Source organism: Mustela putorius, unplaced genomic scaffold (assembly GCF_011764305.1).
Source record: "Mustela putorius furo isolate JIRA1106 unplaced genomic scaffold, ASM1176430v1.1 tig00003845_pilon_pilon_pilon, whole genome shotgun sequence".
NCBI lineage: Eukaryota > Metazoa > Chordata > Mammalia > Carnivora > Mustelidae > Mustela > Mustela putorius.
In genome coordinates, this window is record NW_025421998.1 from 47725236 (window position 1) to 47747250 (window position 22015).

Consider the following 22015-nt stretch of genomic DNA (forward strand, 5'->3'; position numbering starts at 1 on the left):
CAATGGTGGATAAATCTGAGCAACAAACTTAAAACAGAAAGGGGCAGAGATCAAAGCCGAGGTTACATAGCTAGTATGTAGGGTCAGTTGAATACTGTTTTAGTTTAAAAGTTGATCAGTAAAGCAATAAGTTGGATACGTATCTCCCTGAGTGATTGCCGTACAGAAAGAGTGTTCTCATTAAGTGTGATATAACAAAGTGGCTAAAATACATGATGCAAACACTCTTTCTCTTTGCTTTTAATAAAATAACAAGAGGTGATTTCAACTCACTATTAACTAATATATACACCTACAAAAATTGCATCTGTCCAAAGTTATAAACAATAAGCAAAAGCTACTGATTGCAACTACTGCTCACATCCAGCACCCCAGCTCCACAGCTCCTTATAAATCAACCCAGACCTCATGGCAAACTTACACTTCCTTATTCACCATCATATGCCTGGCTGGCACCCAGAATTGACAGGGATTTAAAACAAAGTAACAGTTTAGTAGATGAGTATTGATGAGTTATCAAAAATACAAATAAAAAAGTATCAGAATGTTAGGGATTTTAGGGACCAAGCTAGGTATCATATATAAGAGGGAAAGCTCAGTGGACACCGAAATGTTTTAGTGGAATGCTATTGGGGTATGTGGAATTCAGAAGTGGCTGCTTTGGGACAGTTCAGCAAAAGTACCAGAAAGATGTTTCTTGGTGGTGAAGTAACTAGGTGTGCTTGAGCAGATTAACGGTTGCTGAAGGGAAACATTTTGTCTTTTAAGAAAAATGCTGCTTTCACCACTATTGCTTCATTTTGATTTCTTAGGAGAAAATGCATATGAAAGAAAGAAATGATATGTGCTCAAAAACTGCTGCATGATTTCGAATGTTCTGCAAGAATATAGGATTTGGAATTATGCACTGAATCTATGAGCCATGCAACCAAAGGCAATTTATTTGGCATTTCCAAGGCTCTTTTATGTGTTTGGTATATTTGTAATAAAATGAGTTTGGCAGCAATTATAATAAGGTACTGAGAAGAGTGCTTGGCACAAAATCAACCAACAGTTACGATAGGAATGTCATTGTTACTATTTCCAGGCTATAATGATTCTTCAAATGGTACTTAGGTTAACCTTAATAAATTACAATAAAAAAAAGAAATAAAATAAGGGGTCCATTAACTCTTTCCAATATCACTGGAAATTCAGAGATAGGATAAAAAATATTTTTGAGTTTTGGTTAGGGACTTTATGATCTCTTAACAAAAAAAAAAGGAAGAAAGAAAGAAAAAGAAAGAAGGCAAGGAAGAAAAAGAAAGAAAGAAAAAAGAGAAAGAGAAAAGAAAGAAAGACAGAAAGAAAGAAAGAGAAAGAAAAAGGAACTCTTGTGCAAATTGCTTCCTGGTTCCTGGAGTCAGAGTGAAAACCAACTTAGTGTGTCTATCTAGCTACTTAGTCAATGCCTCTACCTAGCTAAAAGGCATTTGAAACTTACCACACATCTAAAACTATGTATTTCCTTCCTCCACACTATACACTTTCAGGTTTCTTTTTCTTAGAATGGCACATCTACTTTTTTAGTTACTGGGGCAAAAAAATCCCGAAAAAAACAAAAACAAAAAACAAAAAACAAGCAAAACAAACAAAATTGTGACTCCTCCCTGACTCTTCCTCTCATTGTCTACTTCTAATACATAAGAAATAAAATGTTGGCACTCTACTGCAAGTACATCCAAAATAAAGGTATTTGTTACAAACAGCTGTTTTGTGAACAAAAAAACTTGTTCCAACCCAACATGATCTCCACCACAACTGAAATACTCCTCTCTTTCTCTTTTTTTTTTTTCAAGATTTTATTTATTTATTTGACAGACTGAGAGAGTTCACAAGTAGGCAGAAAGGCAGGCAGAGAGAGAGAGGGGGAAGCAGGCTCCCTGCTGAGCAGAGAGCCCAATGCGGGGCTTGACCCCAGGACCCTGAGATCAGGACCTGAGCCAAAAGCAGAGGCCCAACCCACTGAGCCACACAGGTGCCCTGATACACTCTCTTAACTTGTGTCTCCACTTCTAAAATTGCATGTCTACCTATCATGGCCTTCCACCCACAGTTTCATAGCCAGAACGCTGACTCTTTTTAAGACATACATCATATATCACATCATTACTATGTTCTAAATATTCCAGGACCTTCAAATTCTATTTAGAATAAAACTCGAAGTCCTTACTCTGGCCCATACATAACATACCCCACTATCATACTGTCCCATTAGTAATCTCTCTTTCATATCACAAATTTTGTTCTTCCTTGAACAAGACAAGCATCCTTCCCGTTCAAGTTTGTTTTACCTACTGTTCCTTCCATTGGGGCAACTTTCCCCAAGGATCTTTATGGGTCGTTCCTTCATTTCATTCAGGTACATTCAAATGCACATCCTTGTCTGTCATATGTAAAACATTACTTTTCCATAACTAACTATAACCTTATTCTATTATCTTGTTCTCTGTACATCACTTCTGTGCAATTATGCATTTACCCACTTACCATTTCTATACAATTGTACATTTGCTTGAGCACTCTCTTTCTGTTCAGTCTGTCCCTCCCTCTAAGTCCCACACTAGGATGTAAGCCCCATTACAGGTTATATTTTGTTATTTACTGTTACATCTCAAACCTAGAACATTGTCTGGTGCATAGTTAGTACTCAATATGTTATTGTTCAAAGATCAATCAATTGAATGAATATTTTATATCTGTGTTTAAATACCCATGCCCTTAATATTAATAATTTATATTAATTGGTTTATCAATAATTTAATATAACATAAATATTTAATTTACTATCAATATTTAGTTCTTTAAAATTAAAAATAAATTCTATTAAGCAAGTTAATGATTTATAATTAATAATTTAATATTTACATACCAAATGTTTCAAAATGTTAAATGTGTTAAATATTAAATTTTAATATTTAATTCCTTAAAGAATGGGATTATTTTTAAAATGTTTGAGTTTAAAAGAGGCTAAGATTACCATAAGGAGGAATTCAATATAGACCACATACATTACAGAGTCCATTCCTCTATGTAACTTCTAAGGTTTTCCATATATCATTCTTGGATAAGATAATTAAAGCATGTAATCAATTAGTCATATCTAATTTCTACACATTCTCAATATTTATTGAACATGTGCTAGGCACTATGGTAAGTATGAGTTTAAGAGAGTGGGCAAGAAAGACAAAATCCCTACAAAATCCCTATTAAAATACTATTTTAATCCCTGATGATGTGTCCATAGGCCAGCAACACTACAACAAAAAGAAAAAAACCATAAAATACGATGTATAGACTTTGACCATTAAAGATACTTTGACTCCTGTGTTTTAAACAATCCGTGAAAGGACTTAAAGCTTATTAGTATTATTATAACAAAATTTTATTTTTCCTTGGGTTAAGTTCCATTTCATACCATCCACTCGTGGTAAATCTTTCATGTAAAATACTGCTGTCCTAAACCATAAGAGACTCTTAATGTCACAATACAAAGTGAGGGGGAGTCGGGGGGGGGAGGCGGATAGGGAGAGGGTGGTGGGGTTATGGACATTGGGGATGCTACGTGTTATGGTGAGTGCTGTGAAGTATGTAAACCTGGCGATTCACAGACCTGTACCCCTGGGGTTAATAATACATTATATGTTTATAAAAAATTAAAAAATTATTAAAAACAAATAAATCAATGGATAGCAAATAAAAAAAAAATACTGCTGCCCTAAAGTGCTAAAAGGGCATTATTCTGAATTAACATTTGAATGCATTTTAAGTCTTTATCACACACAAAAAAATATGATGAATGCTATAACCATACAAAGCTTTATCAAGAAAGAATTATTTTTCCTTTTTAAAAACGATCTTTCAGGGGCACCTGCATGGCTCAGTGGGTTAAAGCCTCTGCCTTGGACTCAGGTAATGATCCCAGTGTCGTGGGATCGAGCCCCGCATTGGGCTCTCTGCTCAGCAGGAAGTCTGCTTCCTCCTCTCTCTCTCTCTCTGCCTGCCTCTCTGCCTACTTGTGATCTGTCAAATAAATAAATAAAATCTTTAAAAAAATAAAAATAAAAAATGATCTTTCGAATCAGCAGTTCAGTTGCCCTTATTTCCATAAAAGTTCCCTAGTGTAGGATTCATTATCCAAATTTGGATGCCTGAGAACTCCAGCTCTGTGCAATTTTCTTTTAAGGAGATGGGGAAAAAAAGAAAACAAAAAACAAAAACCTCAGGAAGCAACACTAACAACATACGAACTCGAGAATTACATGTTTGTTGCAAAGTGCTTACTTAATCAATGAGCTTGTGGGAGTCCTTCTTTGCTCACCGATATAAAAAAGAAAGCCTTTTTCTTCTTTAAAAAAAAAAAATATATATATATATTATTTATTTATTTGACAGAAAGAGAGAGAACGAGCATAAGTAGCAGAGCAGCAGGCAGAGGAAGAGGGAGAAGCAGGCTCTCTGCTGAGCAGGGAGCCCAATGTGGGACCCAATCCCAGGACCCTGGGATCATGAACTGAGCCAAAGGCAGCCTCTTAACTGACCGAGCTATCCAGGCACCCTTCCTTTTCTTCTTGAATGGGGATATATCATCCTCTTCACCATTTTGGAGAAACTCTGTTGATCAACATAAATAATTTTCCTATTTCCCTACCTCAAAGATCTCACAAAGGGAAACGTCAGCCCCATACATAATGTCATAAAATGATAGTATGCGTCTATATAAACAATTTGTTTTTTAAAAAACTCTGTATTTTGGAGCACCTGGGTGGCACAATCAGTTAAGTACTTGCCTCTTGGTTTCAGCTCAGGTTGTGATCTCAGGGCCATGAGATCCAGCCCAAATTGGGCTCCATGGTCAGCACAGAATCTGCTTAAAACTCTCTCTCCCTCTGTCCCTGTCCCCACCTGCACTCTTGCTCTCTCCCTCTCTCTCAATAAATAAATCTTAAAAAAAAAAAAACTTCATGTATTGTTGAAAACGCTATGATAATATTTTCTATGTTTTTTCCCAAAGGACTTAGAAATGAAAATGTCTAGATTTTGTTATTATAGCAAGACAGATTTTGAGGAGTTTCTCTTACAGGTGTCTACGAAGAACTACTAAAGTCATTATGCTTAGTCAAAATGCTTATCTTCCCAAATGTCTTTAAAATGAGGTCAAAATCCTTAAACCTTAAGTATCCTTAAAATACTTAAACCTTAGTGACTTCCGATGTGAAGGCAGTGGATTGGCTTTACTGTCCCACCTGCCAAGAGGCTGTGTCATCCTGCTGTTGCAGATGCCTTGAGCTGCTGGATTTGTCATGTTAAAACCTAAGGCTTCAAGATTCTTCTCAGTATTATGACAGACACAGGAACAGAACCCCAGGGGATACTATAATACAATTTGTAATCTGTAATTTTTACATATGAATCTCAAAAATCTATCTTGACATAAGAAAATGCTTAAGAAAAACAAAAAACAAAAACAAACAAACAAACAAAAAAACAAAAAACAACTGTCCAGGGGCACCTGGGTGGCTCAGTTGGTTAAGCAACTGCCTTCAGCTCAGGTCATGATCCTGGAGCCCTGGGATACACTTTCACATTGAGCTCCCTGCTTCTCCCACTTGCCTCTCTCCCCTCATGCTCTTTCTCTCATTCTCTCTCTCTCTCTAATAAATAAATAAGAAAAATATTTTTAAAAACTATCCATATTGACTATATTCTTTTTTTTAAATTATCAGAACCCCCTAGGTGGTTACTATTGAAGCATATAAAAAGGAATGTGATTAGAATGAACATTTTCTAGAATTCCAAACAAACAAATAAGAAGCAAAGGAATTAAATATATCAAAGGAGAAGATATATTGGCTAAAAAAGAATAGTGACTGTATTGCTCAGAAACATCAAACTGGTATGAATTACTGCATTTTTACAAAAATTCTAAGAAATAAAAGCAAAATTTTGCATTGTGAAAACTTTAACCAAATACTTAAAGAACAGTTAACTTACAGTTGTACTTATGCTATGATTGATTCCACTCCATTAAAAAAATGAATGTGCTCCCAACAAGATAGAAAAACAATAGCTGGTCTACCCCCACTTGAAAAAAATACATATCTGACAACAGTTGTTTTCAAGACACTGGGCACAAGGCAACAAATGTCAGTGATTCCCAGAAAATGGAATATAAATGATAGGACCTCTACTACTGCCCAAGCTTACTTCCTTGCGCGAGTTTCCTGCCACAGAACAGAAGGAACCCAGGGAGCCTGAGTTGAAGAGAAAGAGCTGGGATTTAGCAGAAACCAAAGAGGCTACTGTTTGCAAGACAAAAAAACCAAGTAGGCGAGTGCTGCACAGAGAGAACTCCAGAAATCTGCAGAAAGTGCCCACGAAGTCCAGTACATCGGGTCATGCATATGAGAAAATTCTCAGAGGCCAGAGAAGGATTACAGCTTGCAACGTGAGAGTTTACAAAGTGCAGGCTAGAGTGCATGTTCTCACCAGCCAGCCTGGATAACCTCATGGCTCACTGGGCACTGGGTAGAGAACACAGAAGATTCTTGCCTCAATTATCAGATAATAATCAATCCAAGAGACAACAATCTCAACTTGAGGTCCAACAGCAGTTTCTGCTGGAAGATATCCATTTTGACACTGTGTCTTTCTTGGATATTCAGTAAAACTATTTTCGGGGTCAATGAACCAACTCTAAATTATCAGTAGTCACTTCAAGATCTCACTGAAGTCTGTACACCAACTTTTGCTATGTGAAACAAGTAAAAACATAAGCTGTGTAGCTTTCAGCTATTTCTCAAAATACAGAAGAAAAGAGGAGGTGTTAAAAGACAGTCTCAAAAAGACAAAGTTTCTTTTCATGAGGATTACCTTTTTTTTTTTTTTTAAGATTTTATTTATTTATTTGATGGAGAAAAAGGGAGCATGAGTGGGAGGCTTCCAGCTGAGCAGGAAGCCCTACTCCGGGCTCAATCTCAGGATCCTAAGATCATGACCTGAGCCAAAGAGGACACTTAACCAACTGAGCCATTCAGGTGCCACTGTTTACATTACTTTTAATGAGATTACTTTTAATGGGATTTAATGAGAAAAAATACAACTTCTCAGAACTGTGCATTTTGACTTTGAGTCTCCAAAGCTGAGTTCAAATATCTAATTTTTACATATTTTTCATGAATCAAAATGAGACATTAATTCAAATTATAAGCAATTTTAAGATTGTGTTTAGTATTATTATTAAAGGAGCTGCCTGACAGTGATCAAAGTTTGGGACAATACTAGAAACATGAAGATATGTCTAATTTCAGTTAATATTTCATTATTTATGTAAATGATTTTTTAATGTATAATATCCTATTCAATATAGCATACAGAAATTATATTTTTTTCAGGGCACATGGGTGGCTCAGTAAGTTAAGTGTAAACCTTCCGCTCAGGTCATGATCCCAGAGTCCTGGGATCAAGCCCCCATTGGACTCACTGTTCAGCAGGGTGTTTTCTTCTCCCTCTCTCTCTGCCTCACCCCTCAGTTGTGCTCACTCTCACACTCTCTCTCAAATAAGTAAAATCTTCTAAAAAATTATATTTTTTATTGGGACTTATGATAATCACTTTTCTGAGTTCCTGAAACCTATGCTTATAGACAGGTAGATTTTTAAAATATCCTACAGTACACACTAACTACATTTATTTTATGGCTTTTGGTTATAACTGATGCTCATTTTGGCTCACATTTCCTTTTTTTCACATAACTTTGGTGATGACCTAAATACTTTAGGAAATTAACTTAAATCTCAATGGACTGCACTGGAGAAAAAAAACAAAATAGGAGACACTGGATATTGACTTGAGAGATTTCAGGTAAAACCTAAGCTAGATCTAATTTGTGGAAGTGATACTATGTTATGAGAGTACAATATATTGATTTTTTTCAGGGCTTGTTAAAACATGTCAACATGAAAACATTAGTTACAAAATTGCAGTACCCATTATATTTTACAGAATACAGCATACGGGGTATTCAAAACTATAAAAATCTGTTCCAAATTTATACTGGATATTATTCTCAGATGCCTCATTAACTTGAAACATATCATCAAATAATCTGTGTTGAAACTATCTGTAGTAACTTTACTACACATTCTATTATAAGACTGTGAAATACTCAAAGTCTCCTGAGTGTGTCTATTATTTAAAAGGACAGCATTGCCTTTACAGTTTTACTTTGGAAACATGCTAGTGTGTCCGTATTTTCATTTCAAACGTGTATTCATGATATCACCCCATGAACTGGACCCTAGCAGCTAAGGAATTGATTTCCCAAGCATTACTAAACCAAAATCAACATAGAAGTCTGTGGGTCATATCACTAAACTAAACACTATATATTTAAATGTATGCATTTCAAGTTTCTGTAAGAAAGGAATGTGCCTTTTACACCTTTGTGGTGGCCATCAAATTGCTTTTTTGACTCCCAAAGTTATTTATACAGAACTGGCACACATAAAACAAGTAAGTATTTATCTACTCTGGTATATGCATAAACAGAAAAGGCTGTGGGACCACAGCAGGGCCCCCAATTACAAGTCAGCCACAACTTTTCTATGTGATTACTGGCTACAGTGAATCTGGAAAAAAAATATTTCTGTTGGATGTTAATGTCTTCATATGCTTTTAAACATCCCTGAGACTAGAAAGGCACTACAGAATCTTACAAATAAGCAACCTTTTTTCCTAGTTGCACAGCATGTTTTTAGCAAAGAAAAACATGTGTGGGAAACAAGCAAATACACCTTTCAAAATTAATTTGTGTCAGGAATGAAGCTGTCTCCAACTATAATTCCAGTTTGAAAAGGATTTCAACACTTGGTGTTTCTCTTTGTCAATATATCTATAGGAGTTTCTGTTTAGTATGGCAGCAGAAACATCTTGTGAAATCCTACTATAAGTTGCATCCTTTAATAGACACTGTTTCTAGCTACATTTTTGCCCAAGAAGCATATATGCCTAGACCATCAAATTTCTTGGTAAACTTAATGTTAAGGGTTTCTATTTCAAAACAAAAATGAATAAATTTCTAATTTTGTTTCTATGAATTGGTATAGTTTATTTCAGTATTTTACTTAGTACAACTAAAAAAATTCAATAATGCAAACTGTACTCAATGTTGATCCATCTATCAAGAGTTAGTTAGATATTTAGATAGATGAACTTATTTTTCTTCTGGTCTCATTCAACCATGGAAACTCATGAATACATGCATATTTCAGTCATTATTTAGGTGAAAAAATTGAGACAACAAAGTAGTTTAACAAAGTCATCAGTGATAGGTTACTAATATAAGACCTGAGTTTTAGTCTAAACATTATGGTAGTTTAGTGTCTACACATGCATTGCTAAGGGTGATTTGGCTCATCTCACTGATAAGAGGAATTTGAGAAACAAGACAGAGGATCATATGGGAAGAGAGGGAAAAATCAAATAAGACAAAACCAGAGAAAGAGAGACAAACCATCATAAGAGACTCTTAATCTCAGGAAACAAACTGAGGGTTGCTAGGGGCGACAGGGTGGGTGGGGTGGTAGGAGGGATAGGGGGCTGGGTGAGGACATTGGGGAGGGTATGTGCTATGATGAGTGCTGTGAATTGTGTTAAGACTGATGAATCACAGACCTGTATCCCTGAAACAAATAATACTTTGTATGTTAATTTTAAAAAAAGAGTGATTTAGTTCATGCTGTTTTAAGAAAGATTTGCTCCTGAAATAAATTTTTTTTTTTTAAAGATTTTATTTATTTATCTGACATAGAGAGAGATCACAAGGAGGAAGAAAGGCAGGCAAAGAGAGAGAGGAAATCAGGCTCCTCGCTGAGCAGAGAGCCCCATTTGGGGCTCCATGCCAGGACCCTGGGATCATGACCTAAGCCAAAGCAGAAGCTTAACCCACTGAGCCACCCAGGCGTCCCACTCCTGAAATATATTCTTAAGTTCAAATTTTGTCTCATTTTGAAGCTAAAGGCAAATGAACCCAGCACAACATGCAATTGGCTTCATTAATTGTAGTGCACATATGAAAGAGCAAACAATGAGGTGATATGTTTCCTACCATCCTATTCTCAAGAATCTCTGGTTACACTGTAATCTATTTCTCACTTTCACTTCACAAAATGGGAACTAGGATTTAATTCATTGTTTCCTATCATAATCAGAAAAGTCTATTAAATATTTTACCACAGTTTTTGTAAAAACATTGTCATTGGCCAGAGAGCACATATGACTTGTCTATCTTTCAAAACGGGGTCACCACTTGTAACAATGTTTGCTTATTAATTTTAAATGCAAAATCCACAAATACTTATGAATAATGCCAATCAGTAAAATCTTTAAATAAGGTTAAAAATTAAAATGGGCTTTCTTTAATATATTATCTAGTAATGTTTTTAATAACTTTCTGTAAACCTATTTTCTTTAGTCGGACACACTGTGCCACATACTACTGGCTGCCCAACCAGGAAATATCCCCCATTTCTTCTGTACTAGTACTATGCTGATTTTATCCAGGTATAAGGAAGAAATGTGTTCAGGGGGAAAGTGAACTCTTTATCCCCAGGGTATGAATTATGTTTGGTATAATTCATTCATGGTTAATTCATGAGATGGTGATAGTTATTGGTTCAGTGTGGACATGTGAATTCATCTTGAATAATGAGACATGAAAGGACATTTGCTGGGAAATATTCTGGGCCTTTTTTTTCCTCCTTCTTAAATAAAATGTAATTTGTAAGATTCTATAGAAGTGAACTTGCTGCCTTTGGTCACAGCCTGTGAGTACAGCACTCTGAAGCTGCTGTCATTATGTTATGACAATGAAAGTCAAGAGAATGATAGGGAAGCCTTTCTGGAAGCTTACATGTTTGAACTGATAAACAAACCAATCCCAGAAACACTTGCCCCTGAATTTCCAGTTATTTAAGACACACTTAACTGGATATGCTGTTTCTTAGAGCAGAAGATATCTAACAGACACACATGCCATAGATAATTTAAGTAAGTGTATCCCACAGGAAAGTTTACCTGTTACTACGTATTTTGTAAGTGTTTACAGAATATTTTTTTGAAAACAAGTTGAAGTCACATATTTTTAGTAAGAAGGATTTATAAATATCTAAAATTTGTTATTTTTGTTTATTCAAATCTATTTCCCTTTTTCTATGTACTATCAGCTAATTAATTTTCTTTTTTTTAAGATTTTATTTATTTATTTGACAGAGAGAGAACACAAGTAGGCAGAGAGGCAGGCAGAGAGAGAGGAGGAAGCAAGCTCCCTGCTGAGCAGAGAGCCCGATACGGGACTCGATCCCAAGACCCTGAGATCATGACCTGAGCCGAAGGCAGCGGCTTAACCCACTGAGCCACCCAGGCGCCCTAATTAATTTTCTTTTAAGACATTCTTTTCTTTCTCTCTGATCATGAGGATTCTGTGGAACTGACCCTGTTCTCCCATTCATAGAGTGATGACATTGATTGGTTCAGTGATATCCAGAACATTAGACTCTAACTTGGAACCTTCACTTCTGGGGTTCTTTGTTTGGCAGTATTTAAAACCAGAGTTGCTGGTAGCCATCTTGCCACCATGAAAGCTGAAAGTCTGTTGGAGAATCTGAACTGAGAAAAGCATAGCTGCAGGAAAGAATGAGAAAGTTTCTGATGACATTATTTGACTCATTGGATCAGCACTGTCTGAAGAAGAAATAGTCACTAACTCTTCAGTTATAGGAGTTAATACATTTACCCTGGATTGAGTATCTCTCATATGCAACCAGTGAGTCCTACCTAACACACTCAGTGCTCTATTTCAAGAAGACTTCTTTCTTATAATTCACTATACAGGATTTATGGAATAACTATAATTGTTCCAGTGGAATTACTATAGTAGGATTATTAAAATGGTATGTAATTATTAAAATGATGCTTTAGGGTTTACATATTAAATTATTAAAAGTAACCCTATGGTAGATATATTTTTTCTGCATATATTATCAATTAATATCTGTAACTATGGAGTTTTCATGAATACCTATCTATAAATAGCACAGATTTATTCTGTTAAAAAAGTTAAATTTGTTTTGGTTGAATTCACTATCCACTAATCCCATTTGTATTCATTCAGATTTTTTTAGATTCTCACATCTTTTTTTTTTTTTTTTTGGACTTTTACACATTATTCTTTATGTCTGAAGATAACTTGTCATGTTTTGTTTTTATCTCATTATGTGTTAGCACTATATAGTGGGTCATTTTTTAAAATAATGGATTATTCTATTTATTAATCCACTAATTCTCTCTTAATTTGCCTTTACACTGCTATTTAAATCATTGACTTTCTCAGGTCTGTTACTACATTTTTGTGTTCTAGAAGTTTAACATGAAGATTTTTAAATATGCCTTATGAATTTTAATAGTTTTGTTTCTTAATTTTTCATAATTTTAATTTCTTTTTAATTTTATGTTTGGCCTCCTCAAACATACTAATTTTACTAAATTTATGCTTTACTTTAATTTTCAGCATCTGTTGTTTTTGAGAGTTTGATTCCGTTGTTTATTGTTTCTGCTAATGCTTTGTCATGATGGCTTGCTTTTTCCCAGTGTGCTTCTGTGCTGTTCAACTCTAAGTTCATCATCACTGTGACTTTATCTGTGGGAATACTCTGACACTTGAGTTTAAGGGGATTGCTCCAAGCATGCTTTGAACAGGTTTCTATTAGATACGTGAGACCTAATCTGAGAACCCTTTAAACTACATTCTTAATTTAGATTTATAAATCAACAGTTAGTATAAATCCTGGACCTATCCCTGAGTGAGGGCTGGTTTGTGGTTAAAAATTCTCAGTGAAGACTTTTTATTTTGCTTCCCTAAAGTCAAATCAAGATCTTTAGCAAAACATTTGATAGATATTCTTCACAGGAACACTTTGGATATAATCCATTAACTTTAATAGTCTAGGAGAATTAACTTACCTCTTTAAACAGGACATATTGCCAACATTAAAGCAGACATTACAGAATAAAATAGAGCACAGCTATAATATGGGAAGCTAATTTCCATTTTCAGACAAAGTGACACATAATTTTCTCATGAAATTTCCTAGATATTTAAAACAGATACCACTTACAGCTTTATCTGCAAAGGCCTCTTCATAAAATGCTAGCATCAAAGCAAACTGTACAACTGCATAGATCCTTAATAGATAAGACACTGGTGATGAGAATGGTACTTCTTCTCCCGTGACCTAGGAAGACAGGAAAGAAGCATTTTCTTCTCTCTCTCTCTCTCTCTTTTTTTTTTTAAGATTTTATTTATTTATTTGACAGACAGATATCTCAAGTATGCAGAGAGGCAGGCAGAGAGAGAGAGAGGAGGAAGCAGGCTCCCCACTGAGCAGAGAGCCTGATGCAGGGCTCAATCCCAGGACCCTGGGATCATGACCTGAGCCAAAGGCAGAGGCTTTAACCCACTGAGCCACCCAGGCACCCCAAGAAGGCTTTTCTTCATCTTGCTTCTTGGTTTATTGCCCTCATTGAAATTCACACTAAGAGGAGATATGCAAAAAGCAAAAAAAAGCTTTGCTATTCCTTTTTTCCCCTCCAAAATGAATCTAACATTCTCTTCTTGTTTTTGTTTTTTTATTTCATAACCATTATGTTTTTTATTTAGTATGCTTTATAATAAACCAGTATAAGAACTGAGTCAGCTGTATATACTGATGATAAATAACTAAAATGAACATTAAAATATGAAATATGAAAATATGAAGAAATAAATATGTCCATGATTATACATGAAAGTAAAGAAAAAGAAAAAATGGAAGGTTAGTTCAGTAATGAAGATAATCATGCCTCAAAGGGAAATACTGCTTTATTGGAAAAAACTTCCCTAAACTATAGAATTTTGCAGAAACACAGTTCTACTTTTAAATGCAAATTTAGGCACAAATATTACTTTAGAATACTCACTTTCGATAAACTACTAAAAAATAGAAGAAATAATAAATGGATCATAGCTAACTAAATTTTCTGAGCTGATAAAGGAAATTATTTTCACATACATCAGGTTAGCTTATTGATACAAAATTGATTATGAAACAAAACTAAAAACATCTGGGAAATTTCAGCATAGCACTTTCATTACTGGATAACAGAACATTCTTATTTAGATCAAGGTTTTTGAAAAACAACAATATTCATATAAAAACTGATTTTATTTCCTTATAATATGGGCTAATTTTTTTTGTATTTATTTATTTATTTATTTTAATTAATTTTTTATGGGCTAATTTTTATGCTCACAATTATCTTTGACATAAACAATAGTTTAGTCTTTCTATTGCTTTTAGGTTACTAATAATGACAGTTACCATAAGGAATCACAATATATATCCTAAGGATTAGAAAGAAATTCCTTCTTATCATCTCTATAATAATTCCAGATTAATACTGAATTTCTTATTGAATTTCCAGTGTTTTAAATCTCCACTTCACCTACTTTCGGGTTTTAATGTGAAGTCTGAATTTAATGCTTCTACTAATCTACTACAGAATGGATAAAATTATGGTCTAATTTAATAGCCACATCATCTTGGTGTGACTTTAAATATTCCATTCTAGAGACTTCATTTCTTTTTTTAAATTCAGTATAATTACATTAATTTCAGGTATACAACTTAGTGATTTGGCAAATTTATACCTCATGCTATGTTCACCACAAGTATAATTACCATCTGTCTTGATATACCACTATTACAATATCCTTGGCTATATTCTTTATGCTGTGACTGTTATTCCTGTGATGTACCCATTCCTTAACTAGAAGTCTGTATCTCCTAGGCGCCTTCATTCATTGTACCAACTTACATTCCTACTAACAGCATGTGGGGGGGTCTCCTTTTCTCCACACCTTCACCAGCACTTGTGATTTCTTGTCTTTTTTATTTTAGCCATTCTAAAAGGAATAAGGTGATATTTCTTTGTGGTTTAAATTTGCATTTCCCCGATGATTAGTGATGTTGACCATTTTTACGTTTTTTCATGAACAAAATGAAGGCTACACTGAATCACCTTTAAGGCTCCCTCCTCTCTAGTGTTTTAGGATTCTGTGATCAAGTGAATATGTGTGTACAGTTTTTGCATTACACAAAGTATCTCTGCTGCAGGTTTGAGTGGATCTGAAAACCAGCCTCTGCTGCTTTGCCCTGCAAACCATGCTCTCCAGTAAGAGGCAGTGTCTGCCTGGGAGAAGGCACCATTCTTATTGGCCCTAGGACTGTATCTGCCTAAGGGAACATCTTTTTTCAGATCTGCATGAAGTTAACATACATACAGACTGACTGTAGACCTGGCAGTATGACACTAATCTTCACCATCCCCAATATGAACTCTACTTACCTCTGGGATTTCTTCTCTCAGTCCAAGTCTTGGTTTACCTGGACCCCATCCTGGTCCTTTAAATATGACAGAAAACTTGTTGAAGAATCCAGGTGTGGCCCAGAATGTAGTCCATATGTAAACTAAATGGTGGAACTAGAAGAATAAAAATATAGCTTATTTAAAATAAGAAAAACACATAACAAAAATATGAAGTATATAATTGGTCATTCATTTATTATTCAATGCAATTTATATTTTGTTCTATAATATACAGGTTACATATAATTTGGTTAATGTAAATTAATATGCAATTGCATATTGCAATTTATTCTATTCATTCTGTGTCCTTTAAGTGTGTTCTTGTTAATATTTCTAAAGCTCCACAGAATTATAATTTTGAAATTAAAAAAGAGGACAACTGTTTAGAAAATCAGCAAAATAGAAAAAGGGATTTGTGTCTCTTCCAATGGAATTAACTTAGCAGTTTATGCACTCAGCATCTCTGTCTAATTTCTAAAGTCTTGCTAAATGGATATTAATGTTGAATAGGAACCATATTACATATTAAAAAATCACCCCTTATTTACTGTATTGAGTTATAGACAATCATGGCTCTAATTGAGGAGAAATATTCAAAGTCACTTCTGAGGCTTATAGCAGGAATCCACATTCCATAAATAACACTGTATATTTGACAAGTACGGAAATTAAAATTATGCTCATACATGAGAAGTACCCAGTAAATATTACTATCAGGGTAACTCGCTATGTACTCCATACATGTGATAGTAATGCATCATAGGATTTAAAACAGTCCTAGAGCTATAGACTCTACTGCTGACTTCTATTATAAGTGAAGTAATAAAATAATATAGAAAGAAGTTTTGGCTCTATGAGAATTTGTGGTCTTACTGGCATTTTCATTGTCTCTTAAAGAGTATAAACTGCTAGGATTATAAAAATGGTTTCAAAATTGTTTGAAAGATTACAATAAGGAATCTGAAGCAATTAATGAACAATGTAGGCTTTAGTGAAGCAGATTTTAGGAAAAGGGAACTGTCAAATGGAAATTCACATTGGGTCTTAATAATAAAAAATAATTATAATATAAAACATAATGTGCTTAGGAGCTGTAACACATATTAGTATATTTATCTGTTCTGTTATTTTGAAAACTGACTGCATTGTATTTATTTTTAAATATTTATTTATTTTAGAGAAACAGAAGTACAAGAGGGGGGAAGGGCAGAGGGAGAGAGAGAACCTCAAGCAGAGTCCCTGCTGATTATGGAGGTGGACGCAGGGCTCTGTCAATCCCAGGACCCTGAGATCATGACCTGAGCCGAAACCGTAAGTTTGACACTCAACCTACCGAGTGGCCCAGGCACCCCTGACTGCATTTCACTGCTCTTGTTCTAGACACAGGCCACGAGAAATATGTGGTAACATTTTAAAATAACATTGCCTTCCAATGCCCAGAAACTCCTGGACTCCAATGGAGAGCAAAGTGAGTGTCCGATGCCTAATAAAGAGGAAGAAGAAATCATCTTCTACTAGTGGGGGTCATCCTACTTGCTTTTGATGCCTCTGAGGGAAAGGTGAGAAATTTAGCTGAATACAAAGGAATACAAGTGAAAGTAAGTGTATGTTTTTGTAGGTTCAAGAATTCCTGATTAACACTATATGCCCATATGACATTTTGACAATGTAAGAGAGCATCTAGAAGCCTAGGCCTCAGACACGGTTGTGATATGGAAATGGTTCGAGGAGGGCAGAGGCCTGGTTCGCTGAACCTTACACAGATTCAGCAGCCGCTCATAAATACTGTGGCTGTCTGAATGTTGGGTCCCTCCAAATACTAATCATCTAACTCCCTGTTGTACAGTTTTCAGTCTCCCAGTCTGTCTCATATATGATCCCCTTTGTCTCAGCAGAAGTGTATATTCCCAAAGCCTTGCTCCTTAAAGGATCAGCCAGAGAACAACAGGCTCGGCATCTCCTGGGAGCTTGTTAGGAATATGGAATGTTGGACACACCTCAGACCTATTGAACAGAACCTGCACTTTAATCCTCTTATGATTCATATGCACATGAAGTTTCAAAGGCTCCTTTCCAGAGGACAGAGACCAAGTTGGTTATTTCCTTTTTAATATCCCTATTAGAGAGATAAGACTAGACCAAGTGAAGAGGTAGCTCTCAATGTGTTATTTTTAAGTTAATTTCAATTCTATAAAGTTACTTATTAAGAAAGTACTGTGAAATATTTCTTAAAATTCTCCTGAGAGATATATTTTTAGTAATGCCCAGCAGACAGAGAAAGAGACACAGAGAGAGGAGTGTTCTATGATTGAGGAAGAAAATAACCAACTTTTCTCTTCTCAAGTGTGAGATAAAAATATCTTTCATTTGAAAAATGGAAGCAATTTGTGATAGCTTTTTCTGAAATGAGGTAGCACAGTGCAAAAGTTATGGAGCTAGGCAAGTCTTGGGCTTGGCCTGCAATCCTCCTTGGTTAAGCTTGCTCTGTGTAGCTGGCTGACTTATTTAAATCCTGGCAGTTTCCATTTCATCCTCTAAAAAATGAGGATAAAAAGAATCCCTGTTTTATAAGGATTTAGTAAGGGCTACATTAGACATTTGTGTGGACCAGTTAGCAATACCCTGCACATAGTAAAGGTTCAATAAATGTCACTTTATTTTGTTATCTTAAATTTCTTAAAAACTTCTAAGAAAAAGGTTCAAAAAGCAGACCGCACATGAACCTGTAAATTTCCTCCCTTACTGAATGTTGTAAACCTGGTCCCCTGTACAGAGCTGTCACTGACTGACCTCTTCAGTTTCTTCAAGCATTCTTATCTTTTTCTCATTTACTAGTTCCTAACCCCAGGAGTGCTTGTGGTGATCTGTTGCTGACGGATCGGAGCTTCACAGACATTCTTCATTTCTCTAGTGCCAGCCATTGAGATCAGTGAACAACCAATACCACATGTCTAAGCGAAAACTGGTCCAGTGCAATGAGTCTTAGCAGGTGAGGTAATGCGTAGACCTAACCAACTTGTAATAGCTCCTGACATTTAGGTCCAAGAAGAGTAGGGGCAAAAGCCTCATGTTGAATTTCTAACCAGAGTCATGCAGCCTTGAAGCAAATATTTTTCTTACTGTGGTATCAGCCTTAATTATGCATTTACTACTGCTCCTTCTGAATACATGAATATATTTCAGGTTTGTTCTGAGAAAGAAATATGTTTGCTAAAGAGCTATTTAAAAAAAATTCTCAGTAGTAGATATATTTAAGAGTTCTTAATGAGCTCTTTTAATGAGCTGTTTTCAAATGCATTTTGCCCAAGTCGATTCAGATTTTTTTGGAGTGCCAGAATTACTTCCGACTTTATTTATGGTTAAAAAACCTTATTTTCAGGATAGTGTAATGTACTTTCACCTTTCGACAACTGATTGTTCTTTTAACTAGAAGATTTATGAAAGGATATAATCAATTCAGAAAGAATAAAATCAGTTACATTACCTGCACCTTGAATGGTTCAAATGTATTAATGGGATGTGTTAGACCATATACAACTTTCTCATTTTCTGCCTCGAATGTCCCTGGAAGATAAACATTAAGGATATGATCTTTGATTTTCTATAAGTTAAGGAGCTAAGTTACTATTTTTAAATTCATATACATTTTACTTACCAAAAATTCTATCCCATATAATAAGAACGCCGGCGTAGTTTTTGTCTATGCAATAACGGTTTCTGCCTATAAAATAAATATTTAAAAAAGGGTTTTTATGAAAAATGAAGTTATGCTTTTGAAACATTTTATTGTATTTTAGGACCCATTCACAAAATTAAGACATCAAACAAAATGATTTTCCTAGGAATCTCTTTTCACTGACAATATTAATTATTTGCTAATAAGCTGGTTTTATTGTATTTATTTTTTGTTAATTTTACTAAAAAGAGCAAAGAATACCTTAAAACTACATATATTTACAATTATCCCATATTTTAATTAATTTATTTTTTATTCATTATTTTTATTAACATATAATGTATTATTAGCCCCAGGGGTACAGGTCTGTGAATTGTCAGGTTTACACACTTCACAGCACTCAGCATATCACACACCCTCCCCAATGTCCATAACCCAACCTATCCCATATTTTTTAAAAAATGTTTTTTTCTCATAATTTTCTAGTTTTTTATCATTTAGGATAAATTCTAAGAATTTTCTAGTTTTTTAGACATTTAGGATAAATTCTAAGTAATTTTACTTTAAGACTATCAAAGAATAGTAATTAAAGATTAAATGGCCCACAAAACAAAGGCAATAGGAAATAGGATAAATAATATGTGTTTAATTTGCATTTTTTAAGTGAGTTATTATCTCTACCCCTTTTCTCTGCATGTTTTACATGAAGAAAATTTTCTACTTGAAGTGAGGCAATTTAAAAAAAAATCATAAAAAACATAAGTGAAAATTAAATTACCCTTGATTATTTTTATTAAGACAAAACATACATAGTTTTCCTGCTCCAAAGTATTCAAATTACAATTTAAATGGAAATAGCTGGGCATAGTTTCTTTAATAATAAAAAAGTTGCTTAAGTAGTACTATATTCACATGCAAATCAAAGGAAAAAAAATATTAATCCATCAAGTGACTGCCCCCAACAAACTCAACTGTCTTTATGTATCATTTCTTCACATGCTTTCTATACAAGCAAATATATGTTTGAAAGTGAAGACACAAGAGACAACCTCCCCCAACCACCCCAAGCAGTGTGGGGGTGGCTACACAGACATAAACCCATTGCCATATGTGGGCTAAGCAGTGGTTCTGCTTAGTGGTTGGGAATGGAGAACATTTTGCCTCTCGGGGGACATACAGCAATGTCTGAAGACAGCTGAGAGTCACAACTAGAGGCAGATATTATTTGCATCTAGTATGTAGAAACCAACATCCTATAACAGCTAGTCCCACCCCTAACCTCTCACCTCCAAATGAAGAACTGTTGGGTCTAAAACTTTAATAATGCTGAGGCTGAGAAACCCAGATACGAAACAACATGAGTGGGAAGGCGCCCTGAAGTCAAACAGAGGACACTAGCAACTATTTCTTCTTCAATGTGAACTTACTCTTCTCCATTCCTTATGTTTCCTAATTTTACATAAAGGAACAGTCTCTAACCCTTGGCCTCTCCAGCCCCTCACTAACAGTCTCCTTGGAGCTGGGGAATGCCTATGGAGTTTGGATTATTTTTTTTCTTTTTTAGAGAGGGAGAGAGAGAATATGGGCAGGGGTAGGGATGGGGAGAGGAAAAAAGAGAATATTAAGCAGGCTCTTTGCCCAGTGAGGAGCCCATCATGGGGTTGATCTCATAACCTGAGATCATGACCTGAGCCAAAATCAAGAGTCAGATGCTTAACCAACTGAGCCACTCAGGTGCTCCAGGAAATGCCTAAGGAATTTGGAAGAGGAAACCGAGCATATGCAGCCTGACTCCACCCTCTCCAGTCCTTGGTGGGGAAGGGTGAGGCTTATGCTTCCATCTGCTTCCTGCCAGGAGGAAAGGGACCTGTCCCTAGGGAAGCAGGACTGCAGTGTATGAGTGCTGCCTATGGTGCCTGGAAATTTATAAAAGAACTACAACAATATTTACTATTTTATTACGTCTTCCTTCTCTCAACATTGTGAGATTTATTCTGGCCATCCCAAGCTGCAACAGCTTGGACATTTTTATTGCTACATAATTCCCCATTACATGCATCATCTACAATTTCTCTGTTCTACTGTGATAAACATTTTAATTTTATCTCTATTTTTTCTATTACAAATAATGCTGTTATGTACATTCTTCTACAGGTCTTTTGGTGCACACATGCAAACATTTCTATTAAGTCTTATCCCGTCTTTAAAACTTAGGCACTAGCCCACGGGATTTTTTTTTTTTTTTTGTCAGGCTAATGCACTTTACAGAATTTCAGCAAGAAACTGAGTTGCTGTTTATTAGGCTTTCCTGAAGTCCCAACAATTTTCAAGACCAGAGGCTTTCTGGCTGTGTATAGGAATGAAACTCAGCACTGGGTCAGGAAGTGACCTTCAACTGACACCTTCAATGTAGAAAGTGTGCGTCTCCTCAGGTGGTTAACTCATTTTCCATTACAACTGAGATCTAGAGAAAAAGGAAAATTCAAGGAAGGTGGGTTTTTTTTGTTGTTGTTTTTTGTTTTGTTTTGTTTTTGTCATCATTTGTTTGTTTGTTTGTTTTCCCTCCAATCTTTGCTTTGGAAATGAGACTTGTCCAGGTGAAGGGATACCTATTTATATAGTGCATGGTGACTACGCTGAATAATTGTGATGAAAAGGTACAAAATAATACTGTTTTTAAGGAAATGAAGAAGAAAAAAAGATTGAATTTCTTTACCATGATGAACCCTATGATGGCTAGGAGTATTAATAATCAGTTCCAAAGGACCAAGGTTATCGATGACCTGTTTAAAACAAAAGAAATATTTATATTTATACACACAGGTATCAATAAAT

General features: G+C 35.2%; 1 protein-coding gene across 1 annotated transcript in view; it reads right to left on the minus strand.

Moving 5' to 3' along the window:
• The window catches only part of AGMO (alkylglycerol monooxygenase), a 212315-nt gene that overhangs the window by 20410 nt on the left and 169890 nt on the right, over nt 1-22015 (minus strand). The window contains exons 6-10 of the mRNA XM_045089729.1: nt 21897-21963; nt 19160-19225; nt 18989-19068; nt 15484-15618; nt 13215-13331 (exon numbers count right to left, since the gene is read on the minus strand). Of these exons, the coding sequence (XP_044945664.1) occupies nt 13215-13331; nt 15484-15618; nt 18989-19068; nt 19160-19225; nt 21897-21963 (465 nt within the window). The remainder of the gene's footprint in view (nt 1-13214; nt 13332-15483; nt 15619-18988; nt 19069-19159; nt 19226-21896; nt 21964-22015) is intronic.